This window comes from Rhipicephalus microplus, chromosome 3, assembly GCF_043290135.1.
Source record: "Rhipicephalus microplus isolate Deutch F79 chromosome 3, USDA_Rmic, whole genome shotgun sequence".
NCBI lineage: Eukaryota > Metazoa > Arthropoda > Arachnida > Ixodida > Ixodidae > Rhipicephalus > Rhipicephalus microplus.
This window is the reverse complement of record NC_134702.1, coordinates 212,092,472-212,117,190: the sequence shown is the minus strand read 5'-3', so window position 1 is coordinate 212,117,190 and position 24,719 is coordinate 212,092,472. Positions and strand designations below refer to the sequence as shown.

General features: G+C 46.4%; 1 protein-coding gene across 1 annotated transcript in view; it reads right to left on the bottom strand.

The window, feature by feature from the left end:
• Positions 1 to 233: 233 nt before the first annotated feature.
• Positions 234 to 24,719, bottom strand: part of LOC142804121 (caspase-14-like) — a 50,799-nt gene continuing 26,313 nt past the window's right edge. The window contains exons 3-6 of the mRNA XM_075890703.1: positions 23,795 to 23,871; positions 20,654 to 20,824; positions 17,297 to 17,519; positions 234 to 3,099 (exon numbers count right to left, since the gene is read on the bottom strand). Of these exons, the coding sequence (XP_075746818.1) occupies positions 2,717 to 3,099; positions 17,297 to 17,519; positions 20,654 to 20,824; positions 23,795 to 23,871 (854 nt within the window). The 3' untranslated portion in view covers positions 234 to 2,716. The remainder of the gene's footprint in view (positions 3,100 to 17,296; positions 17,520 to 20,653; positions 20,825 to 23,794; positions 23,872 to 24,719) is intronic.

Here is a 24,719-nt window from a genome sequence, read left to right as displayed (position 1 = left end):
TTGGCACTGCACCAAGAATGCCATCGCCTGCATATGAAGAAATGAACCGACACCAATTACCAGAACAACAGATTTTGAGAATATATTATACCAATTTTTGGTTACCACTTGTAGAATAGTAACTTATTTTCAATGCTTCAGCAGTGCATTATAATTGAAATTGCATTAACTTAGTAATTAATTGTCGTTATAGTTCTCCACTTTAATGCTTTGGGCTCCTAGGAAATCACGTGAACCTTTAGGCTGCCCCCCCATGAGCCCAAATTATCAGTCTGTGGTTAGTGTTGCAAAGTGAAACAGTCGCCAGATATATATATCAGGAATGAAACACAGTACACGGATGTCATTTGCCTTGCCACATTATAAACATTGTGCAAGGTCAGTATGAGCTGTAGAGTATATAAAAAGTTCAAAGATTTTGCTCCAGAGTACTGTTGGTTTACATTAGCAATAGAACTACTGCATTCCATTGCAGTTAATGTTAGAAAACATGTTGCATTGGATGCACAAGAACAAGTTTGAGTAGAGAGAAACCCAAAAGATTTCAGCGCATTCATTACATTGAACAAATGATGCTATAAAAATCACACCTTCAAGCGACATAGCTACACTGAAAAATCAGCGGGAAACCATGTTACATAGATTGTGTTTCAACAAGGCACATGCTAAATTGCATTTTAGTTAAATGCATGTAGCCTTACTTGTATCAGTAGTCATTCCTCCTAACTGTTGGCACATTCACAAAAGATACAAATAATTTATGAAAGAACTACCATAAAAACCAGAATATAGGTGAAATAAAAAAAATAAAATGCGATGAAAAGTCGATCTTTGTCTTACATACCAGTCACTAAAACTGGAAGTCTTGCAACAATGGACAGCCGAAGTCAAAAGCTTCCATTGCCATCGTGAGCATCAGTAGCAGTGCCATTGGGCAAGACTGGGCGAAGTGTACAGTGTACTAGCAACACCATTTTGCTTTGGTTAGCTTTGTCGGTCTTCTGTTTTCTTCATTCTATTTTATTTCATTGAGAAATGAGTGGTAGTCAACGGCAGTTTACAATACGCTTCAAGAAAAAAGTATTGAGTATGCCAAAGCAAAAGAAAACCTGGCGGCACAATGGTAATTCGGTGCATCACAGAAAAGTGTCTGATACTGAAGGAGCCAAAAGCAGCGCGTCAGATCCTGCAGCAACCAAAAAAAACTTTGTTTTGTAGACAGTCTGCAGTGCGACCCGAACTGGAAGAGAAACACTACTTGCTGAATTTGTCCGGGAGAAGCGTGCAAGCTCGCTACCAGTGACAGTCGAGTGCTTCTGCGTAAAAGCTATCGAGATAGCACACGACTTTGGGCTCACAAGGGCGCAATTCAAGGGCTCACCATCGTGGGTGCGCCGACATACGTAGCGGAAGGACTCTGCGCTGAGGCAGCGTACTTCTGTGTGCCAAAACTGGCAAAAGATTTCGATAACAAGCTGGTCGAGTATCAGCGCTTTGTCATAGGGCTTCATCGACAGCATTGCTACATGATGGGACACATGGGCAACGCTGACGAAACTCTGATCTGGTTTGATATGCCCTCGAACTGGACTATGACCGCTAAAGGATCCAAGCAAGTGAAGCTTTTGACAACAGGCAACGAGCATTCGCGATTTACAGCGATGCTCCCGAGCACAGCCGATGGAAAGAAGCTGCCCCTTTATATCATTGTCCAAAGAAAAGGGCTACCAAAAAAATAATTTTCCTGAGATGTTATCGAGAGAGAGAATGAAAAAGGGCTGATGAATAAGTCCCTCATGCTTAAGTGGATCCAGCTCGCGTAGAATCGGTGACCTGGTGCGTTTTTTCAGCAACCGAGCATGTTGGTGCTCAACTCATTTCGAGGCCACCTCATGGCCGATGTAAAGGAAGCTCTGTCCAATGGCAAGACGAACCTTGTCGTGATCACAGGGGGACTAAGATCAATCCTTCAGCCACTGGACGTAGTGCTCAAGAAACCCTTCAAAGATCGCGTGCGCGAGCTCTACAATGAGTAAATGCCGGGCAACAATCCCAAGACTCCTGCTGGCCGCCTACGACGTACACCACTCCGGCCCGTTTGTGGCTGGGAATCTCTCCCAGAAGAGATCGTGCACGAGCCTTTCCACAAATGCTGCATCAGCAACGCACTAGACAGAACAGTGGACAATGCACTCTGGGATATAACTAGTGAAAAACAAACGTCGGACTCAAGTTTGGACAAGTCTGTGTGACAGCACTTTGTTGACTTCTGGTGTTTAACTACATAAGATTAGCATCGAAATAAAAAGAAACGTCCCAACAGTGCAGCTGGTTTTGTCGCATATTTATCAAAGTAAAGGTGCACCGTGAAACTCTGCAATATTTTAAAATTTCTTTTTCCGAGATAAAAAGATGAGGTGGAGGGGGTCAACCTGTATTCTGGTCAGACCTATATTCTGGTTTTTACGGTACACGGTTTTGTCCGATTGGCCTTCTCTATGACCAGTGGCTTTAATGCACACACTCATTCTATAAGTGGGTCCCATAAGGTCAATGCCAGCCTTCCAGGCTAGCATTGACCTTACGTGAGGACATCCTTGCAGGCACACTTTAGTTTATAAAAGAGGCCGATTGTCAATGATCTGGCATGTTCAAAATACACTGAACATGCACATTGAGACCTACAAAGCAGTGGTAATACCTCCCCTTTGGCTTCCTATGACCTGCGGTCAACGAAGAATCCCGGGTTGAAGTACAGCTTCTTTGTCCAGCCTTGCAACTCCAGGCTGCACGTCTGCTTGCTGCCATCGTGGGCGGACCGATCCAGAACTTTCTTTTGAACACGGCGCATCATGGCCTCTAGGTGCATGGTGCCAGCATTTTGGCTGAACACTGTGAACACATCCGCGAGAAACCACGAACCGATGGTGCGGTTCTTGAGCGCCTTGTAGCCGGAAATGGTGGCGTAGGCGAAGTACATGTCGGACCAAGTCGCCAAACGCTCCTGTCTGGCCGGGGACGCTTGAGACACATCAGCCGGTATCGGACCAGCATCCGCAGTGTCAAATGTGGCTGTGCCTGTTCCACTATCGTCCTTGGCTGCACAAAACACACACGGTTCATCATTAAATACATATGTTGCTTACATTTGAAAAAAAAAGAAAGAACATAGGACTACAGGAGAGTAACAACTCTTCCAAGGGTTGCAGACATCATGAACTTGTGCTAAATGAGGTTTCGAGTAAACTTTCCCAGTAAACTTTCCAAGTAGTTATTCACGCACTAAACAACAAATTGTGGCGTGTACAACTTTATGATCTTAAATATGCAGAAATGACTCATTTAAATATTATTATAAGAACAGGGGAAATCAATTGTTCTTTTGAACAATGAATCATGAGCCAGATCATTTTTATGACCAGTACAGAGAGGTATTAAGAACACTGCAAACAAACAATAGCAGTACTGTAAAATTTTGAGCAAGTGCCCCCCCCCCCATTTCCCTGGCAATTTCCAATTAAACCCCCCTTCCCCTCAATCCAATTGAATCCAATCCTGCTTTGCACTGCAGCTTGATTGCTCTGCGCCATTTGTCACTGCGTATTTGCGGTGGGAGGTCAGCTATGCCTACGCAGTTCTACAAAGCGATGAAGAAAATAGAGGCGATTCGATGGCATCGAGAAAACGGAAAGAACGTGCACCAGACGTCTCGACATTTCAAGCTACTCCGGAAGCGAATACCATAATGGAAGAACAATTTCGATAATTTGTTGCAGCTAAACTACGTGAAGGCAAAACTTCGACGGAAGCTCAGTAACTGCGCACTAGTGTTCAGACAACATGTGAACAATGCGCTCTTTGAGTACAGTCAACTGCCGATTTTTCGGACACCCGAATTTTCGGACATGCCCGATAATTCAGACATCTTTGCGGCACCGCCACGAGCCCCATAAAATCAATGTAAAAAGAAGTCTAAAATTTCGGACGCTCGAACCCCCCGTAGTCCGATTTTCCAGACTTTTTGACGCGACGGAAGGTCGGAAACCACCCCTGACCTCCAGTGGAAACCACCACAACTGCGTCACACGCGATTACAATCACATAAATGAGCGCGCCGGTCTACTGTGGCGGCATCTGTTGCTTAGACTCATTGACCTTTAGCGGAGAAACACACACGGCCTCCAAGATTCCCAACACTGGCCGTGTTTATCGTGCAAGGGTGCTTCGCTGACAATCGACACCACGGAGGAAGGAAAGGTAAGGAGCGGCCCTGACGTCACTCATTGTGAAGCCGCGATGAAGCCGGAAGTCAGCCATATTGACTAGGCAAATTCTCCTCTCTTGTTTACATATGAATGCGAAGCAGAAGGCGTGACTCCCTCTCCGGCTCAGAAAGCACGTGGGCTGCGCAGCGCGTGTGTCGTGACGATCCGAAACTAATGGAACTGGGCTCATCACTCTGAGCCAGCTGGGCACCTTCAGCGAAATCGCTTCGTCCGAGTAATAACAGGGAGTAACAGCTCGCCGACAAAGAAGCAACTACGAGAGAACGCGCGCTAGATGTACTGACAACGGCGAGTGCTTTCACGTCATTAATTCATCAACTGTACAGACAACACGATCGGTCGTGCGCCTTCTACGGTTGGATTCCGCCACGTGGCCGACGCAGCGTCCTGCCACTGTGTCCGTGTTCCGCGTGAAACTCATCGGCGCCAGCATTCTGCGACCATGGTGACTTTGAGCACGGTGCTAGTGGCAGTTGAACGTGGTTGCTGTTACGTTGAGATTACATGCAATGCTGGTGGAGAGTGTACCAAGCGGAACAGAAAAGGTGTTTTAATACGCACATGCAAGTTGTTACTGTACACACACAACACGAAACAACGTATGTGCACATGGTCCTCATGGCGTCTTGCTGGGCTCAACAGCGTCGTCCGTTGTCACAAGCAGGAGCACCGCTCAACCGTCACTGACGTGCAAGGCGTTCGTCGTCATTCAGCTTCGTCATGGTGCCCAACGCAATTTCGCCGAACACTAACTGCTTCATCCGCATCATCCGCCGCACGACACATGGATATGCACTTGTTCTACGCACTGTTGAAACCCCGTGATGGACAAAGGGATTTGTAAACGTTGCTAAGAGTAATGTAACAGCCAGGAGAACACTGCGTAACCAATAACGCGGCGCAGAGCACAGATATTGTCCGCCACGGCTCAGCACGAGACCTGGGGAGGCACACATTCCGCTGGCAGCCGCGGCCGCTCACTGCTAGACCAGCTCCACTGCGCAACACGTAACCATAACAACGCCACCGTTGTGCCTAGTGAATATGGCCGCCATGATGTCATTTCCGCCACATTTTTTACGCCCTGCGCCGGCTGGGCATGCCCTCTCCTTACCTTTTTCCTTTCTCCGTGATCGACACTATCTACCCAGAAATTTTTTGGCGCCAATAAAGTTCCTTTCGCTTTAGCGCTTGTGCTCGCGCGTGCCACTCTGGCTTCCCGCGCAGCGCTTTCGCGAAGCGTTTCACCTCTTCAAACTAGAATTAACCGTCACACACCGATTTGGTCTGGCCACGCTGCCTATCTTGAATGTTTACCAGCGTCACCTATGGAGTGCCCGAGGCACCGTGGCCTGCCGTCACGCCGTTTTGTTTACGCAGCCCCACATGGTGTTTGGCTAGCCTAAAGCGTGGTTGTGCGATCGTGTGAAGTGTGCTCTGCAACGCTAAGCCTACGTGCTTTGATGCTCATCAGCAAACTCCTTTGTCCACATCATGAGGATTTCGCTTGCCTGCGATGGTCCCCACTCCGCCTTCTTCGTCCTAGCGGATGGCATCGAAGCGCGGAAAACCGTACCGTCGGTTAACGATGAAGAAGGAAGGCAGGAATAAACTTTATTTTGTATCCGGCGTGTTAGTGGGCAGGGCTCCCGCCTAGGTGTCGGCTAGAAGGTCTTGCCTCCTAGCGACTTCCTCGTCCCGCTAGATTGCCCATAGCTGATCGTCCAGGGCCGAACTGAACAGCACGACTAGCCAACGCACGCGGAGGCTGTCGGTGGAGGCCGCGCTCTTATTACTCTTATCCCTCTTATCCCTGGCATTCCCATAGTATATGTTCTAAGGAAGCTCGTGCCTGACAATCTTTGCATTGAGCGGTCGCGTAGATGTCTGGATACATAGCCTGTAGCAGCGCTGGATTTCTATAGGATCTGGTTTGTAGTTGTCGACATTGGACAGACTGTGCCCTGTTGAGTTTATGAGGAGGAGGGGGGTAAACACGCCTCTGTAATTTACAATGCTTCGTAATTTCATTGAACAATGTCATTTGGTCCTCCAACTGCCACACATTCGGAAATTGTGACGAGGGATCAACATTAGTCGTAGCCCGGAAAGAGAGTCCTCGAGCTACGTTGTGTGCCACCTCGTTAGGGTTGATATCTCCCATGGTGTCGGCTATGTGAGCTGGGAACCAGAGAATGCAAATGCATCTGTCGTCTTGGTTAATTTTGCCTGTCCTAAGAATACGCAGTGCTTCAGGGGAGATTCTGCCATTCGCAAAGTTGCGTACAGCTGCCTGTGAATCGCTGATTATATAACGCGCGTCAGTTTGTGATCTGGCCAAAGCTATAGCTATCTCTTCCGCCGTTTCAACGCGTCTCGTGTGTATTGTCAGACTGGTGCTGCATTGTTTCTTGTGGTTCACTACAGCTGTGACGAAGCAGCTTTTGTGTTTGTAACGAGCGGCATCTACGAAGACCGCTTCTTTGTTGTTTCCGTAGCTCTTTGTCATCGTCTTGCTCAGCCTTCTACCTGCGTTGTGCACGGGATGCATATTATTAGGTAACAGAAGCACTATGAGCTTAGCTCATACGTCACGAGGAATGTCGATTTGGCGCCAAATTGTGTGTGGTAAGTGATTCCTAATTTTTCCAGGATGCATCTACCAGTCTTGGTTTTAGAGAGGCGCTCATACTGTGCAATACGTTGCGCCTCTATCAGTTCCTCAAGTGTATTATGTAAACCTAGCTCTAACAGCATCTCTGTACTTGTGCTTTGCATGAGCTCCAGTGCTTGTTTGTAGATTCTTCTTATAATGCTGTTTAATTTCATTTTTTCCGCTGCAAACCACCTATAGTATGCAGAAACATACGTAATGTGGTTGATGACAAACGCGTGGATTAGCCTTATGACATTTGCCTCTTTCATGCCACTATGCTTATTCGTAATTCTTTTGATTAGGCGCATCGTTTCATAAACCTTCACTTCGATATTGCATAACTTTTCCCTGTTGGTGCCTTTGGCTTCTATTATTAACCCCAGTGCCTTTATCTTGTCGACAATGGGTATGGTGTGTCCATCTCATGTTTTAAGTTGTATGTCTATGTAGGTGTGTGCGTTGCGGTGCTTGGGAGGTTGGCCTTTTAATGTCGGTCTATATTGTAGCAGCTTAGATTTTTTGGCTGAGCACGTGAGACCAGTTCCTTTTAGGTATTGCTCTACGGTGTCGATCGCTTCTTGTAAACATTGTTCAATTGACCCATCGCTACCGTTGCTTACTCACAGAGTAATATCATCTGTATATATTGTATGGTGCAAACCTTCTATTTTTTCTAATCTTTTTGGGAGACCAGTTAGGACTAAGTTAAATAACATAGGTGATATCACTGATCCTTGGGGTGTACCTAAACAACCCATAGATATTTTCTTGGATGTGATGCCTCCTACAACGATTTTGGCCTGTCTATCCGTTAGAAAGTTTTGGATGTAATTATAGATCCGCTCACCTAAACCTAAGTTACTGACATTATTCAGTATGGCTTGGTGGGTGGCATTATCAAATGCCTTTTTTCGATCAAGCCCGAGGATGGGTCGAGTTGATCTGCTAGGGTCATCTATGATCTCGTGTTTTAATTGTAGCATCGCGTCTTGCGTGCAGAGATTTTTCCGAAATCCTATCATTGTACATGGGAGTACGTTGTTGTCCTCTAGGTACTTTGTCAATCGGGTCAGTAAGGCGTGTTCCATTACCTTGCCCAGGCAGGAAGTTAGTGAAATAGGCCTTAGGTTTTCAAGCTGTAAGTGTTTGCCAGGCTTGGGTATAAGCACGACGTGCGCCGTTTTCCATTGCTGCGGTATGTGACCTTGTCTCCAGCATTCATTAATAAAGTCTGTTAATTTGCCAATGGACGTATCGTCTAGGTTTTCCAGTGTTTTGTTCGTAATGGCGTCACGGCCCGGTGCTGACGTAGTATTTAGTTTGTGTAGAACTGCTCATATCTCGGCTTCATTGAATTCTTCATCAAGGTCAGGATTTGGCGCTCCTACGTAATCGGCGTGAGTGCATGGTGGTGCCTGGAATATGTATTTAAGCGTGACCTCTTTGAGAAAGTCTTTTTCTGTGCCTTTATAGGCATGCAGAATTTTGTTCACATTTTGTTTGTGTACCGTTTTTGTGTCTTCTGGGTTTAGGAGGTGTCGAAGTAAATTCCACGTTTTGCCTAGGCTCAGTTGGTTGTCCATGGCGGTACAAGTTTCTTCCCATTGTTGGCAACAAAGCTGTTGCGCGTATTGTTCGATTTCCTTGTTAAGTGTGGATATCTTTTTTCTTAGTGTTCTGTTATGTTTCTGCATTTTCCAGCGTTTTTGTAGCCCTTGTTTGGCTTCCCACATATGTAATAGCCTACTGTCCAGAATTTCAAGCTTAGCTTCCGGTGGGACTATTTTTGTTGCCTCCGAAATATCCTTCTTCAGATTAGCTGTCCATTGGTCAAGGTTTGTAATGCTTTCTGTGATGCCATCTCGCATATTTCTCAATTTAACCTAGTCAACTAGTCTGAGCTTTTTGCCCACGGTTTCGGTGGGCCCCCCAATAAGCTAGATTTCAATGATAGAATGATCGCTTCCAAAGTCTTGCTGTGTATTCAGCCATCGCGCAGATTGCGTGTTCTTTAAAAAAGTAGGGTCGGGCGTGGTATCACCACAGACGCTATTCCCCTGCCTAGTGGGTACTGTGGGGTCAGTGATGAGTATTAGCCCTTCCTGCTGCGAGTCCAGCCAGAGATTCCTGCCCTTGGGGTGGACGTGCTTATAACCCCATGTACAATGAGGGGCATTAAAGTCCCCTCCGATTATTACAACTCGGTCGCCCGCTATGGTAAGCGTGCGCTTAAAGAGAGTTAAAAATCTGTGCCGTGTGAATTTCGGGCTACTGTACACGTTTAAGATGAACACACTGTCCCGTTTTTCTTGTGGGTATGATTTCAATTAGTATATTTTCTATATCGGTAACCTGTGTGCTGTGTTGCACTGCCATGTGATCCCTACGCACTAATGTTGTAAGGGCTTTAGTCTCCCCCTCGGCACTGCCGATAGAGCCGTAGCCAGACAACTTAGCGAGACCATGAGTCTCCTGTAAGATGATGATATCTGGTTTTTATTTGTCTTTAAGATAGTGGTGTAGACTGGCTTTCTTGTTTCGGTAACTTCTACAATTCCCTTGCCATAATACGTATTTATTGCGTCTGTCCATGGCGGCAATTATTGCTGAGGAGGCGCTGGGTTCATAATAGCCGGCTTTAGTAGTGGAGGTTTGATGATTGGTTTAAAGGGCGCTACTCCACTGGCTTGTAGGCCTGTAGCAGAGGGGCATTTTTCAAGTTCTGTTACCATAGTAGATAAGCTATCTAGTTGCTGCTGGTGAACCTGCTGCTGTTGTATAAATGTGTTAATTTGCTGCATAACAGCCGTTCCCCACTCTTTGATTTGTGCTCCCATGGTTTCCTTAATGTCGTTTATAGCCTCAATTTGAACTTTCACAGCTTCTTCAACTTTGCTTATTCATAAATCTACGCATTCTTCAGGTTTCTCTTGACCTTTGTGCAACATGTTAGCAGTCTTGGTTTTCTTGAGCTTGCTAGTACCATCGTCGTTGTTCTCTAAAGCCTTACGTTTTGGGAGAGGGGAATCATTGCTCTCCTCCATACTGGTTACACTATCCTGTGTTATAATTATTGCATCATTGCACTGTACCGTGCCTGTTCTGTAGTTATGAATTTCTTCCCTTAATTTTTTACTCTCCTCCCTCATGGCGGCAATTCAATTATCTGAATGTTTTGCATAATGATTTGTTTCAGTTGTGCTAACTCTGCCTCGAGTTTGGCGACTTTCTGGTCAGAAGCAGCCTCCGCCTCCGCGCGCGTCCCCTTGACCCTGTTTGCCCAGCTCACCTTGAACGATGTATCAGCGCCGGGGTTTCGGGGTTTCTTGGCCCTTGACTGGGAGCGTGACTTTGACCTGGAGCGGTTTCTGGACCTGGAGCGGTTCTTCGACCTTGAGCGGCTTTTCCTCTCATGCGGCAAACTGGGGGAGGACTCCGATATGTTGTCCCTTGCTAGGTTGGCGTGAGATGACCTGTCTTGTGCGGCGAGGGACGCATTCTCTTGTTCTTGTCTGGCTCTTTCCCAGCGGGGTTCCCGCACTAGGAATAGTGTCTTATACCTTGCTTTGCAGGTTCGGTCTGCTGTGGGGTGGTCTTCGTTGCACAGCTGGCACCTGGCCTTGCAATCGTAGCTTTCGGGATGATTTGGCATCCTGCAGCCTCGGCAGATCTTATCTTTAGGGTTGGGGCAAACATCCACCCTATGCCCCAAGCGTCCACAGTGGTAGCACACGTCCAGTTGTTTTCTATACAACGAACATCGTAGCAATGTCCCGTCGTATTTCACGTAGCTTGGCACACGGTAGCCGTCGAATAGTACAATCACATTGGTGGTATTGCTCATTCGCTTGGCCACGAGCGCAGTTGGGTTCCTGGGGCTTACAACGTTTTCAGTTATATCTCGGGCAGTGTCTTCTAGCGGTACTCCCCGGATCACTCCCTTGGAGGTGTTTTCTAGGGCTGCTTCATAAGCGCTGGCTTCAAAAGCTTGCGTGCCTATTTCGATACAGGCAATTCGCTGGTATCTATTGGCATGTTCTTCAACAGGAGTGCTGATCACAACAATGCTTTGTTGGCAGTTGAGGCAGATTGTGTCTTGCTCTCGCACTTCCCTTGATATATTGGCCGATTCGTAGACGCTGTTGGCAATGCGAGCGGCACCGTGGTCACTGACGCGAAGCCCCACAAGGTCGAACAATTATCTTGTAGTCTTCCCTTGGAAGGGGCGGTATTCTGCTACCTATGGTGATTTGGCGAAGCTGTTTTTCTCTCAGTTTCTTGTCCTTCTGCCCTGTCGAATGCTGCTCACTTGGTTGGTCTAACATTTGCTCTGTAATTTTTCGCTGTCCCACCGGTCGCCATCCGGTATTATCCTCAAATTCTTCTTTCGAAATGCTTTCTCCCTCCACGGTCACTTCCATCGTGTAAAAAAACTCGGAACGCCAAGCGTGCAGGGCGCCGCATTCTTCGTGGTTCCACGCGACACCTAGCTGTGTCGCAGCGGTGACGGCGGTGTCTACGGCGAACGCTATGCAGGTGGCTCTTCTGCCGGCACAGCGAACACAAAAACGGGCATAAAATGGTCAAATGCAAGTCCTCCCACCTGATTTTTCGTCAGGATGGTCGCGATGACTTGTGGCGTCGATTTGTAACGACAAATCCGCTGGATAAGATGATTTCCGTCGAGAAACATCCAGAAAACACGTAGTTGACGCGATGAGCGACTGCTCCTGCCGGCGCCTCACGCGTTTCCTCAAAGATGGAGAAGAAAGCCGCCATTATTAAGTTATTGAAGAGAGGTCAATCGCAGGCTGACAGGAGCAAGGAGTTCGGCATTTTAAGCAAACAGTTAACAGTTTCCGATTTCCTAAGGAACAAAGACAAGATCTTGGAAGTGGCCGAAAAACCGTCTGGTGCCCAAAAGATGAATGCAAGCCAAGGTGTTCAGCCAAAGCTTCAGGACGTCCTCGTCGTGTGGCTTAATTGCGGCACCCGCTGTCGACTGCATGCATTTTTTTAACGGCTCTTTTCAGAGCCACCCCACTGATGCTTTAGCAGAGTTCCGTAAGTATAGTACTTCGACCTTGACCCTCTTGATCCGAGAAATATCAATGAAATGGTGCCTTTTTTGGTTGCATTCAGAAATATTAGCAAAATGGTGCATTTTTTTGCTTGCATTGGAAATTATCAGTAAAATATAGCGTTTTTTTTTTTGCTTTCATTCATTTTTTCGAACTGCCCGAATTTTCTGATGGTTTTTCGCTCCCTAGAGGGTCCGAAAAATCGGCAATTGACTGTACCTTGAGTGCGAAAGAAGTGCACAACGTGTCGTCAGTCATTGAATTCTTTACGAAGATGCCATCAAAATTGCCAACAGCATGCAGTAGGGAAACTTTGTAGCCTCCAGCCATTGCATAAATTGCTGGCCACAGTGGTTTCGCATCGCAATGCACCACGTTACAAACGAAAGCCAGATGCCCAAGGAACCAACGAAGGCAGCAAGTTCCTTTCCGTCTCCCGTGAACTCGCTGCGACGACGCGGCGGATACACCATACATAACAAGACCAACATAAATCGGACAATAGTATGTATAGACCATCTTGCCAACAGGATGAACAACGTGGTCGGCAGAAGCACTATACGGATTGCAAACACTAGATGTCTCTGTCGAGGCTTCACAGTTTGCCTAGCTGCTTGGAACACTGGCCACAAGCTCCCGGTCTTTATTATCTTCAAGGAGCAAAGGGAAAAAATTCCAATCAGGGCCTTTGCAAGCATTCGCATACCAGGTCAGAATAATATTCTTTATGGGTGTAAGGGGTCACCTTGTCGCCGAGTTTGTTTTATCATAACGCTGACTTCTTGTCCCATTGGTAGCAAATGTTGGTCTCACACCCACGAAAAATGTCTCGATGATATCAGAGAAAACGCAAGAATGGCTGTCCAGAGTTTTGGGCGTAAGCGTCGACAACATGCGACGCTTACTTGTATTACAAGCGTCCATCCATAAGACACAAGCCGCCTTAAAAACCTTCGAGGAGTGCGACACGGATGTGCTTTAAGGGGGGATGCTACACCTTCCAAAAACTCTTTTATTTTTGCAAGTACCTCAGTCAAATTTGGAGAGCCTATGTAGATTTTACTGCTGGTTTCAAAAATCTAATTCTTTTTTTGCTGTGACAATTAGTTTTAAAGATATAATGAACTGCGACTTTTTCAATTAAGGTCTAATTAGCTAATTAACTGTAACTTGGATATTGATGCGCAACCTATAGAACCAATTCGGTATGTTCACAGTGTGCAATAAAGTATAAATCATTGTTCTGGGCTATTTCGAAGCAAAGTTGTGGGATGTTGAATATGACATGAAAAATTTCCCCATCTACACTTGAAACAAAAGATCCATTTAGAGAATTTTCTCCAAAAATTATTACAAAAAAACTTACTTTACAACACATCCCCTGCATTTATCTTCGAAACAAAAAAGAAATCGAAATGATAACCCAGATAGAACAAGAGATATTGCTCCGGCATAATGGGAAGCACATGAAAATTGTCGTTTTGAGAAATCGAGAAAAAACGTGGGCACACATTTTTATTGCAGAAGATGCAACAAGACAACCTCAAAACGCACCAGAAGCATAGTCTGAATGCATTCTGTGCTCATGCCTCCTCTTCACTAGCTTCCGGAGTTCCAATGAGGCTGTTCTTTTCTTGTTGGAGACAATGCTGCGACGGTGGTCTTTTTCTCTCGCTCTCCTGGCACCAGTACTTGTCGCATTCATGTCCATTTCACCTAAGATTGCCGTTGCAGAATTCAAATTGCCCGTGTTGAAGCGCAGCACTGCTTCTGCAACAGCTGCTTCAACAGCGAACAGGGACGCATGGTGCTCCTTGGGGGCCAAACTCCAGATTACCGAATGTAGGCTCTCGTTGGAGTTCTGCGTTTTGCCGCGTTCGCACCTCTGAAGCAGGGCTCTTTCCGAAAGCCGGGTATAAACCGGTAGTAATGCCTCTGCCACGTCTTTCGGTAGATTGTAGGCATGCCTGGGGTCGGGCTCACCCTTTGCTTTTGCGGCATTGTGCCGACACCATGAAGTTTCACCAGCTGGGCACAGACTGTGGTCCGAGCATTCATCAGTGGAGGTGACGTGGCGGTATGTGGCCATCACAGCCTTTTGCATCTCGCCCACGTCACCTTCATGCGATTTCAGAGCCCGGCCATAATATGTGCTCAGTCTGGTGATCAGCTCACCTGTGAGCCTGCCTTTCCCACCAAGGCCTCTTTTCCCATCGCACTTTTGTTTCTGCACCAGGTTTCTCAATGCGGTGCCCATCCGTTTCTGTACATGATTAATACAGTCTTCCTTCTGCACGCCAATGTAACCATACACCTTGGCGTCTTGTATGGCGCAAAATGTCCTAGAGTCTCCATCAGACAGCATAGTTGGTTGTGTAGCGCAGGCCATGGCGTTCAAGCGACCTCTGAAATAGAATTAGAGCCGCCTCCACTTCCATTTGCCCCGCTTTGCTGTTCGTATTTTTTTGGCATTTGTGGTTAGCCTTCCATTCTTGATAGCCCTCACTACTAGGCTTTGGGCCCACCTCGCAGCCTAGGCAAAAGTTGGAAAGAACGACGTAGTCCAACACGTAGCCACTAAATAATTCGATAACTGTGCCCACGCCGATGTGGGAAGAATGGCCTCGCGTCTTCCACGTGCCGTCGTAGCTAACGGCAATATTGCCCCGGTGGCCGAAGCACTAGTCATCATAAATTGTTCTAACCTTTTCCGCACATTCGCTCATAGCGGACTCAGCCGCTCGCGTTGCAACGGGTGCCAGCGTGTTCTTCAAATGCCGCTGAAACGTCTTGTGGTGCATACCGCGGTGTGAGATGCCCATTGTTGGGAAAATATCGTTCATTTTCGTTTGGCCGTTGCCGGTAGCCACCATCGCCCTCGTAGCGAGAAGATTTACTTCAAACGGATTGCACGTTTTCGTGCCGTTCACGCGGCGCGAAGTCCATTCATTCGCGATCTCGCCGCACCTTTCACACTGCACTAGCACTTTCACGGCAAGTCCGTAGTCCCGATCCCCTCTGACGATCGTAGCCGGTCCGTGGCAGGCTTTGCAACACAAGGCACCCATTATCGCGTTTAGGATATCTAGATGCATAAGCAGATAAGGAGCAGCGTGGTCCGAGTCCTGTGCGGTTGCCTCGCTACAACTCGCGGTGAAAAAGTCAATTTTCCGTGCAGTTGCTGGCGCCGATGAAAGCCGGTCGAGCGTCGCTTTCTCCCGGGCATGATTTTCTTCAACTTCGGCGTTTGTCACCACCTTGGCGTCGATTCGTAGTCGTCCGGAGTTCGCTTGACCGTCATCGTCGTCGGAGGCAACGCGCTCGGTCGCACCATCGCTGAACGGCCGCGGAGCGTCGACACATCGTTCGTCGGAGTCAACCAAGGGCTCTGATGACTTTGTAGACTTTCTCCCACGACCTTTGCGTTTCCTGCGACCAAATGCGTGCACGGTCCGATACTTTTTTGCGTTTCCAGGCATGGCGATACGATCAGAAGCTTCAGAGTGCTCTGCCGATTTCGAGGCGTCACAGCGGTAACCCTTTCAAAATGGCGTCGGGTCGCGTATGCAGGCGCAAGCCGCGAGCTTCCAGCCAACCGGAAAGCGCCATTTCAGTCACGTGCGCCAATTAGCCAATGGCAGTGAGCGCGGCTCTTCGTCTTTGAGGCCCCGTTTTTCGAGCCGGGGAAACGCTCAATGTTGCTTACTGAATAAAAAAAAACAGCTGAAAACGCGTTCTTTCAAACAAGACCAAAATGGCGTCGATCGAGCGCGTAGTTCCCGCGTATCGTAGAGCCGAAACCTGCGCTATTCGCCCTCAATTTAAAGGGCAGGACGCCCGTTTTCGGTTTTTTAAAGTTGAATAACGATAAAAGTTGATGGTATTTGGCTATGAAATTTTGTAAATAGGTGCGCAATGATGTCGGAAACGCGAAAAGAAGGTCCGCGAAAACTCGATTTTTTGGCTGATTTTCGGTCCCGAAGTGCCGCGTCCCCCCTTAAGTGCCTGCGGGGTGCCCGCACCTCCTGCAGCCTGCTGACGTGTATTGGAATAAGCTGTTCCAAGTCTATCTTGTGGCATTTTTGGGTGCAATATATGCATTAGGAAGCACGAACACCGAAAGGAAACTTGAAGAAGCTGTCGCGGCAACATCTGATTGATCTCGTTGCTGAGGCGTGGGCCGCTGTACCTGAGGAGACAGTGGCACGTTCCTTCAAGGAATGCAGGAATAGCAACGTGCACGATGGCTCGGAGGTCGGCGACCTGCACAGCGGACTGGCCGATGTTGGAGCTATGGTGCCAGAAGACCGCCGCGGACATCAAGCAGTGACCTGTTTTTTGCAACTGACTCGGAGGAGTCTTTCGATGGTTTTGAAAGCAGTTAAAAGCTATAGCAAATCATGGGCCTAAAAAAATTTCACTGTAATGAAATTTTAATCTGTGCACACTGCATTTTATTTTCTAATGAAAAAATCTTGCCCTCATCTTGAATTTCAGTGCTATTCCGAATTAGAACCCCCCCCCCCCATTTACCAGCAATTTTGACTTTGTTGAGAGGGGCGGGGGTTGCGTAAACTTTTACAGTATAATTTACAGTATAGGGCAGTTGGCACTGTTTGGCCATGTCCACCATTTTTTTTTTTGGCCGGGAGAACTGAACATGCCGAACGGATGGTTGGAATGAATCTAGACATGCAGTAGGGTGCAGAAATAAAGCTTGCATACATGAACTTCACATTCTGATCAAGACAATTACTGACGTTGCATGCCTGCCTCAAAGCATGTTTAACGTCAGCTTACACGCCCCCCCCCCCCCCCTCTCCAGCATTGTAGCCTAGGTGAGCACATGACGTTCTTATACAACCGGCCAGCTTATATGGTTTCCCGTGCCGCCATCTACTTGGACAATGCAAAAGTTTATTTACTTGCTCATCACAATTACCTCAAGTGAATGACATTCCCGGTTGAGTACGCAGCTATCGGCTTTGAGTTTCAACTACACAGTTCTAGCCTGTCTGCTCCGATGAATGCTAAAAATTAGAATGGTAACTTAGGCCTGCACATTTCAAGCACATGCCATCGTGTTTTGTTTTCTTTTCTTTTTAGAACACGACAAAAATGGTGTTTTCGTGCACTGCAAGCACTACAAGGTTTTTGAACTGCTATTTTAACGCATTGGCCTAATACTTCCCTCTAGTTTCCCTTGATATAGAATTTTAGAAAATGCAGTCATTAAGACAATCCAATAAAATGCAATTAAAAACACCACTCACTTCCGCGGCAGGCCTGTATAAAGAACAGCTTGGGCTTTCCTTGCAGGGCAGGGCAATTCTCATTGTTGAAAAGTGTAAACACATCATCAAACAAGTGCACCTGATCACCGTCTATGCCATCAATCATGTCCTTCTTGCCATGTGACATCAAAATTACCACCAGGCAGTCGGCCCCCTTCTGTTGCGCTGGTTGGGCTGCCCACGACAGGAGTGCCTTGATTTGCTGAACAAAACAAGATGAGTCATGGTTAGTTCCCAGCTACTAATGTGGGAAACGATTTACGCTAAGGACACAGCCATGAAATACAGTTAAACCTGCTTATAACAAACCTCCATATAGCTAATTCCTTCAGGTCGCGGGATCGAATCCCGGCTGCAGCGGCTCCATTTCCGATGGAGGCGGAAATGTTGTAGGCCCGTGTGCTCAGATTTGGGTGCACATTAAAGAACCCCAGGTGCCGAAATTTCCGGAGCCCTCAACTACGGCGTCTCTCATATTCATATGATGGTTTTGGGACGTTAAACCCCGCATATCAATCAATTTTAACTAATTCCTCGATATAGCGAAGTTTTTCTATTCCCCGCCGTTGCTCCATAGAAGCCCATGTATTTGCCACCTCTATGTAACAAAGTAACAGCGGGAGACAACCTTGATATAACAAATTTTCCCCACGGACAATCTAGAAATTTTGCTCCGCATTTTGTTATGAGCAAGCATCTTCCGCGGCTGCCCCACTTCTGACAAAGGGCAAAGCGGCGCAGCGCACACGGCGCCCCAGGTGAGAGCAAGCACTCGTTATTGTGCGCGTGTGAGCGCGAGGCGGGCAGGCGGGCCTGCACCCCACAAAAGAAAGAAAACTACTTTTGCGCTTTTTGTGCGTTGCCAGTGCCACGCTTTAGTTAGCGTCACATATGTGTTGCCACGCTGCATATGGAGGGCACTCTACCGAATAGTTTTCCGCGGTATCCGTGTCTGTGTACGAGTCGTTCGCTCTTCGATTTTGACGCCGTGGGCGCATGCATAGATAGCTTCACTGAGCGTGCATGGTGTGGCCCCTGACGACGTTCAGCTTTGCTTTTTTTTTTATTGCAATAGCATCTATGCAGAGAGTCTCGGCTAGTTTATCGCCGTCTCATCACAGCCGTCATTCACCTTACAGATACGTATCCAATATGAAAACTCAAAAAAAAAAGAAAACCCACCCAGCTTGTCATGATGCGCGCTAATCACACACGAGTACTTTGCCCCGCGAATAGAAGAGAAGGTGGGGGTGGGGAGGTTAAATGCCTGTGCACGCGCGCTTATCCTTCGGTGGGAAAAGCAGCGCCTGCGACTTTGACCGGAACGACTGCGCTTAGTTGCCGGGCGCACAAAGATTACTTCGCTCGCTGTACAGGCACCATTTGCGAACAGAGTGTGCTTTTCAAAAGAGCAAAAGAACAACTGAGGCACTTGTTAGTTCACACTCATATCTGTACCTGTGATTACGTTTCATGCCTCGATTTTGTTTAAACAGCGCATTAGGTGTTGAGCGGTAAACAATGTTAGTTTGCTCTCGTCCAGCGAATTGTTTTCGTGTGTCAATTGTGTATGAGCAGCGCGTTGCACGTTTCGATCTGCTTGCCATTCTTAGCGTTATATTCAAAGTTGTTGCTATTGCAGTCATTAATTGCTTCGCCCTTGCGGCGAAACTGGCCTTTTTTAATTTCGGACAACTGTGTCGACGTCACCGAGGGGATGTCAGATGAGGCGTTGATGGAAACTCTCCGAGACCACGGTGACGACGGCTTTTCAGAGGTCGACTCGTCACGCGCTTCCATCTTGCGCCGCAGAGCAAGTTCGCAGGCTGGTAGCTTTTGTGATTACTCGATTAGTTCTGGCAACGCGACGGTGCATTAAATGCAACGCAATGAACGTGATAGCAAAAAATTGTAACGGTATATGAAGTAAGGCTGCAGCCAACTTTTTTGGATCATATATCGCGGAACTCCTACAAAATTCTGGTGAGAGCAAATACGGCATCTCCAGGCAGAAGTGCTCTTTTCACACAGTCCCTTCGCGTTGAAACCGCACTGATACTTGCCGAGATAGCAAGTGTGCTAGCGATCTACTCGATCGATTCCGCCACACCCCCCCCCCCCCCGTCCCTGTGTTGTTTCATGCTCGTTCAAGACGGGTGGTCTACTCTCTGTTTGAGCATTCGACCGCAGTTCTAACACGTGGGAGATTTTATGCATTTTCCAGGTGATAGGAATGGGCCGACTGATTTGATTTCTGCTTCAGCAGCGCTCGCGCGCTTTTACTCTCTCGTGAAAGTTACCATGCACGGTGGCATCTTATCAATTTGGACTCATTACGAAATATGGCGGCAACGAAAAAAACCTGCCGAGAGTGTCCATGTAATTGCTATCGTAATAATAGCGCAGTCTTTTTACTATAAAATAAGTGTTTTGGGTTAGCTCTCTTTCAGTACTCCTCTTGTTTAATTTGCGTATTTATTTTCCAAATTTTTGTACCAAACCTGCATATAACAAAATCCACACATGTTTTTTAGGAACTGTTTTTACACGTTCTTTAGGAACTATCAGTGCACACACATTATGTCGAGAAAAAATTGAAATGCTGGGCACTGCAACCATTGTGAAGAAAACAGCAGTCACAAGCACATTAGCAAGGCAGCCATAGAGAGTACCTACGTAGTTTGGAAAGTGCACATGCTGCCTAGCGTGCTGAATCTATAAAAAGCTACCAGAAATCTTTAGTAAAGTCATCATCATTATCAGCCTGACTACGTCCACTGCAGGACAAAGGCCTCTCCCATGTTCAACATGGGAGAGGCCTTTGGAGAGTTCAACATGGAAGAGGCAACATGGGAGAGGCCTTTAGTAAAGTATAAAATGCTAACATTAGTCCAACTGCACATCTCAAAGCTAACCCTAAAACACTGTGCAGTACAAGCCAGACTTTTGGCATGGTGGAAGGTTGTGAAATGCTCACAGAAAGACATGAAGCACCATCTGGATGTAGCAACAAAAGTACTGACAGGCAAGATCCAAATGACCGCATTTCAATTTGTTTCGCCACAAAAACCATGGCACATTTATTTATTTTCTGGTGGGATCCGGGTACAGTTTGTACATTATGAAAGGGAGAATACAGGGAAAGAGCGAAATTGACAGCCACTGATTGAAATCGATGTAAAGCTAAGCTTTTCATGATTTTTATTAAAAAGTAACGACATCTATGAAAGTACAATAACGTACACATGACAGGCTTCCTGTCTTGTCATATGACCAGCTATCACTTCAAACGCACGGTCTTGGTCTGAAGACTAAAGCAAGAACACGGCTACTCACAGATGCAGACAGGTCATAGCGCACAATGCACTTGAAGTGGAATTCCTCGAAAAGGGTCTTCATGCGACGCACATCGTGCTCCGACCCATCACGCGGATCAGCGAAACGTCCAAAATCAACATTGTTGATGATGATGCACAGGCCTCTCGGTGAGTGCACCATGGTGTATACCTGCATATATGAAAATCACAAATAAGAATGGGCAGTTAAAATGCTATTGCCCATCAGGCCACTGAAATGGCTCCAACTTTTTTTTTTTTCTAAATCTCCCAAATAAGCTAACTAATTTGCGCAGAAAGCAGTAGCGATGCTTCATTTTCCCATTTTCCAAAACCATTCTGGGGCCCCTCCCTAGCACTTGTCCGAGAAGCCGCGTGAAGTTGTTCATGGCCAACTCTGAATATCACCAACTTTGTCAGGCTGTCCTAGGCATTACAAAACCGCACCTTCGCAATGTAGCAACTTGGTTTTGACCGCTCATTTAGCGCCCTTTTGCCAAGAGGATATAAGACCTTAGTGAAGGAAGCCTTGCTCAGTAGTTGGCTCCTTGCTGATAATGTAATCGTTGACATGATGTTATGTTACAAAAGTGCACGTCATAGCGAAAAAGAGCTATGCCTGCACCTCTTCGCTGCCAAGAAGAGTGGGAAGGTCCAGAGAGAAACCAAAACCAGACAAAACTGTTGTATACATTGTAACTTCCTTATTACGACACTTATGTGCTAAATTCTTGAGCCAGCATGATGCCATCATACACATGCACGATTATTGCTTTACCAGACAAACTAGACCATGAGGTTACTTTCTGACCCTTTAATGAAGAAGCAGGTGCACATGTCAGACTGTGTATCAAAAAACAGGACGAACGGACTATAGAGCTTACTAGGGCAACACTCACACAGCTCTGTGATCGTCTACTGCCATGTGTTTTCTTTGCTTACAAATTGGGTAAGTTGAAGCCAGCACTGTCACTTGTCATCGTGCATCGTTACATTTAAACTGTTATGCCTATGAATTGTGCATCATAAACTAACATTCCAGCAAATGTTACTGAGATTTAACCTGCACAACTATCACAAAGCCCCAGCAAGGCGAGTTATCTAGATGGTGTCAGCAAAGCTGTGCCAGTACAGAATTTGACACTCAGAAGGTATTCAAGTTGTACACGTTTCTTGGAAAAAGTTTTCAGATTCTTGAATCGTTATCCAAAATAGCTTTGAAAGGTTCGAGTTATTTTATACGTACGTACTCAGCTGGAATCTACATTGCCAGGTCAAAATGCTACAATGCTGTTAAGCAAGAATAGCAATCTGGCTGTTTACTGTCACCAACAGATAAATTAGAGACATGAAAGCTGTAGTGTAGGACAATAACATCGATGACAAGAACGCTGCTCGTTTCATCAGCACCACAAGAGAAATGGGTGTGTTATGTTTCTCGAACGCAACAATATTTTTCGGCAATACAGCTGAGCCCCCTTTATAAAAGGCACTGATGTAACAGACAATTGGGTAGAAGACACACTAGTGTGCCTACGTTGAAATAGGGCATTCATAAGAAAATGAATACATGGTGCTTTCAGAGGTGCAACAGCCAAAATAGAATTCAGAACAATTTTTGGAGCGGCAAAATGTTTCTTTTGGAGAAGTAAAATGCAAGTTTGCAGCAGGTTGCACAGAAGAACACGAACTTTCTTTATCACAAGTGACTACATTTGGTGCAGTATCAAAAAAAAGGCTTACACTTGGAAAAAAGATATGTACAAACCATTCAACATCCCCTAAACCACCCCACTGAGCAAACAATGATAAAATTTACATTAGCATTTGCCACGCCAATCAAATCCTTTTACCGACTCTGATAATCCGAATGTGGATCTGCCAAGCTGGCGGCCTAAGGTGTTGTGAAAAAAAAAAAAACACACACGCACACACACAGTTTCGTTTGATTTTTCAGGGCTGCACAAATGTTATACAGTGCTCCAAATGATTGCCCGTAACTTCTTTAGACGAGAGCGATCATACTAGTACTCACAATTATGTAGCATATACAATCATGAGTAAATTGCCAAACTGTGTTGTGTCCTGTGACTAATGCTAATACAGCCCCTTCCAATCCTTAAAATGATTTTCCGCAGGCCACCGCAGCGAAGATGGCTCAATTGGGTTCTGCATGGGTTAGAACAAGGCCACGAAATTTTTGAACCGCTACAGCTCCCCACCCCCCTTTTTTTCTCACGATGGAGTTATGTTTAGGACACAACTTCTCAGCTTGCTTTCAAGGTGCGTTTGACTAGATAGAGTAACATCGGCACGCACCTGCTGACACGGCAACAACACTGCATATTTATCCCATGTGCCGTTACTGTGGCAACCAACGAGGTCGCTGGATATGCCAGCATTCGCAGCATGCAGAGTTCGTTTGCATACAGTAACAGCGTGATACGCTTCCAGCTTTCATTCCTAACTTGAGGTAATCGTGTTTGCTGATGAGGAAATTCATATTTCCTGAGAAGTGTTGCTGGCTACAGCAACGCAATTCAGTCTTGCAGTTGTGCTATATCCGCTGCGGTCAGCAGACCGATAGACACACAGAATTGTTACTCTATCATGTCGATTGGTTTAGGGTTAGGGTCGGCGATCCTGGATCTCTGGATTGATTGACGATGTAAACTACAGGTGGCCAATGTGGACCTCATTTCTCGCTGAAATTAGCGCAGCGTGGCGCGATTTCAGCAAATTTCGTGGTTTTGGCGCAACTTGGTACAATAAAATGGGGAATTGTATCAAACTGCCACAGCTGTTGCACCCCTTACTACCTTGCTTATAAGACACACTTCATATAAAAAACATGCGTTGCTCCTTGGTGCTCGTCTCTTATAAAGGGGTTAAACTGTATTTCACTCTATTTTACCAATCTGACCGCCACCTTTCCTTGGCACTGTTATTTCTGAACAAGTTCGCTTCAGCTGCTTGTCACTTCAGTGATCACGTGTTCTTTCCTTTCTCGTTCCTGATCTCTGAATGTCGATAGAAAAATGTCTTGCAACCAGGTGACAGACATCAAGCATGTACCTATCAGCAAGGGCGCAACAAGGATATAGCCACAGATGCACGCAGACGTAAGAGAAAAGGTCCTTACATCATCTCCATGCTTGAGCTCCTTGGCTGGAACGACATGCAACTCATAATCAGTGGCTTCAGCTGTCGTAGTATGACCTGGAAAAAAAAAAAGAAGACCATCAGGCAAAGGAGTAAACAGTACCCAGTATGTTGTAGCTTGCATAAGAGTCACGACCACAAGATCCTGCCAACAATGAAACAAAATGTTCACAACAGGCAAAAGTTGACACTCCCAGACAAGAGGAATGAAGCGAACTGTTTTGTTGCAGTTACAGCACTCACAAGTGTGTTCCAGAAAGCCTACAGTGCTATCAGTGCAAGATAATGGCACACAAGGGCAGTTCATGCAAAAGGAGAACACTGTACATAAAGCGAGGCATGCCCACCTTAGCTGCGAGCTTCAAATCTTTTTTTCCCAAGTTGTGCCATAGGACACATTAATGTCCAACTAAACTCTTCCCATGGCTCCAGGCTTCTTGTAACAAGGCTTTTGGTTTCATACCAAGCTGATTTATCAATGAGTAAAATGTAAAACAAACTGAATACTGAACGTATGCTGCTTGCTTTAAAGGGGCCCTGAAACACTTCTCGAGCATCATCAGAGAACAATGCCGATAGGTAGTCCAGGCTTCTGAGAACACGTGGGCCAAACAGCATGGCACAGCACATGGCCTACAATTTACACTCAGTTCTGCGAAGTCAGATAGAAATTGCTACCACTTCTCTCGACGAACGAGTTGAAGTGAACTCGGCATGCCAAAATTATGCACAGCCTTCAGATGCAATATCATATGCAGTTGTGACATGATCGCGAACACAGCTGCGCAGTCCAAGTGGTTCGTGGTGCATTAGCTCATTGGGTCCCCAAACCTGAACAGTGTAAATGATTATTGGACAACATTTATTTGTTAAAATACTGGTTATTGTTACGTCCAAACAAGACA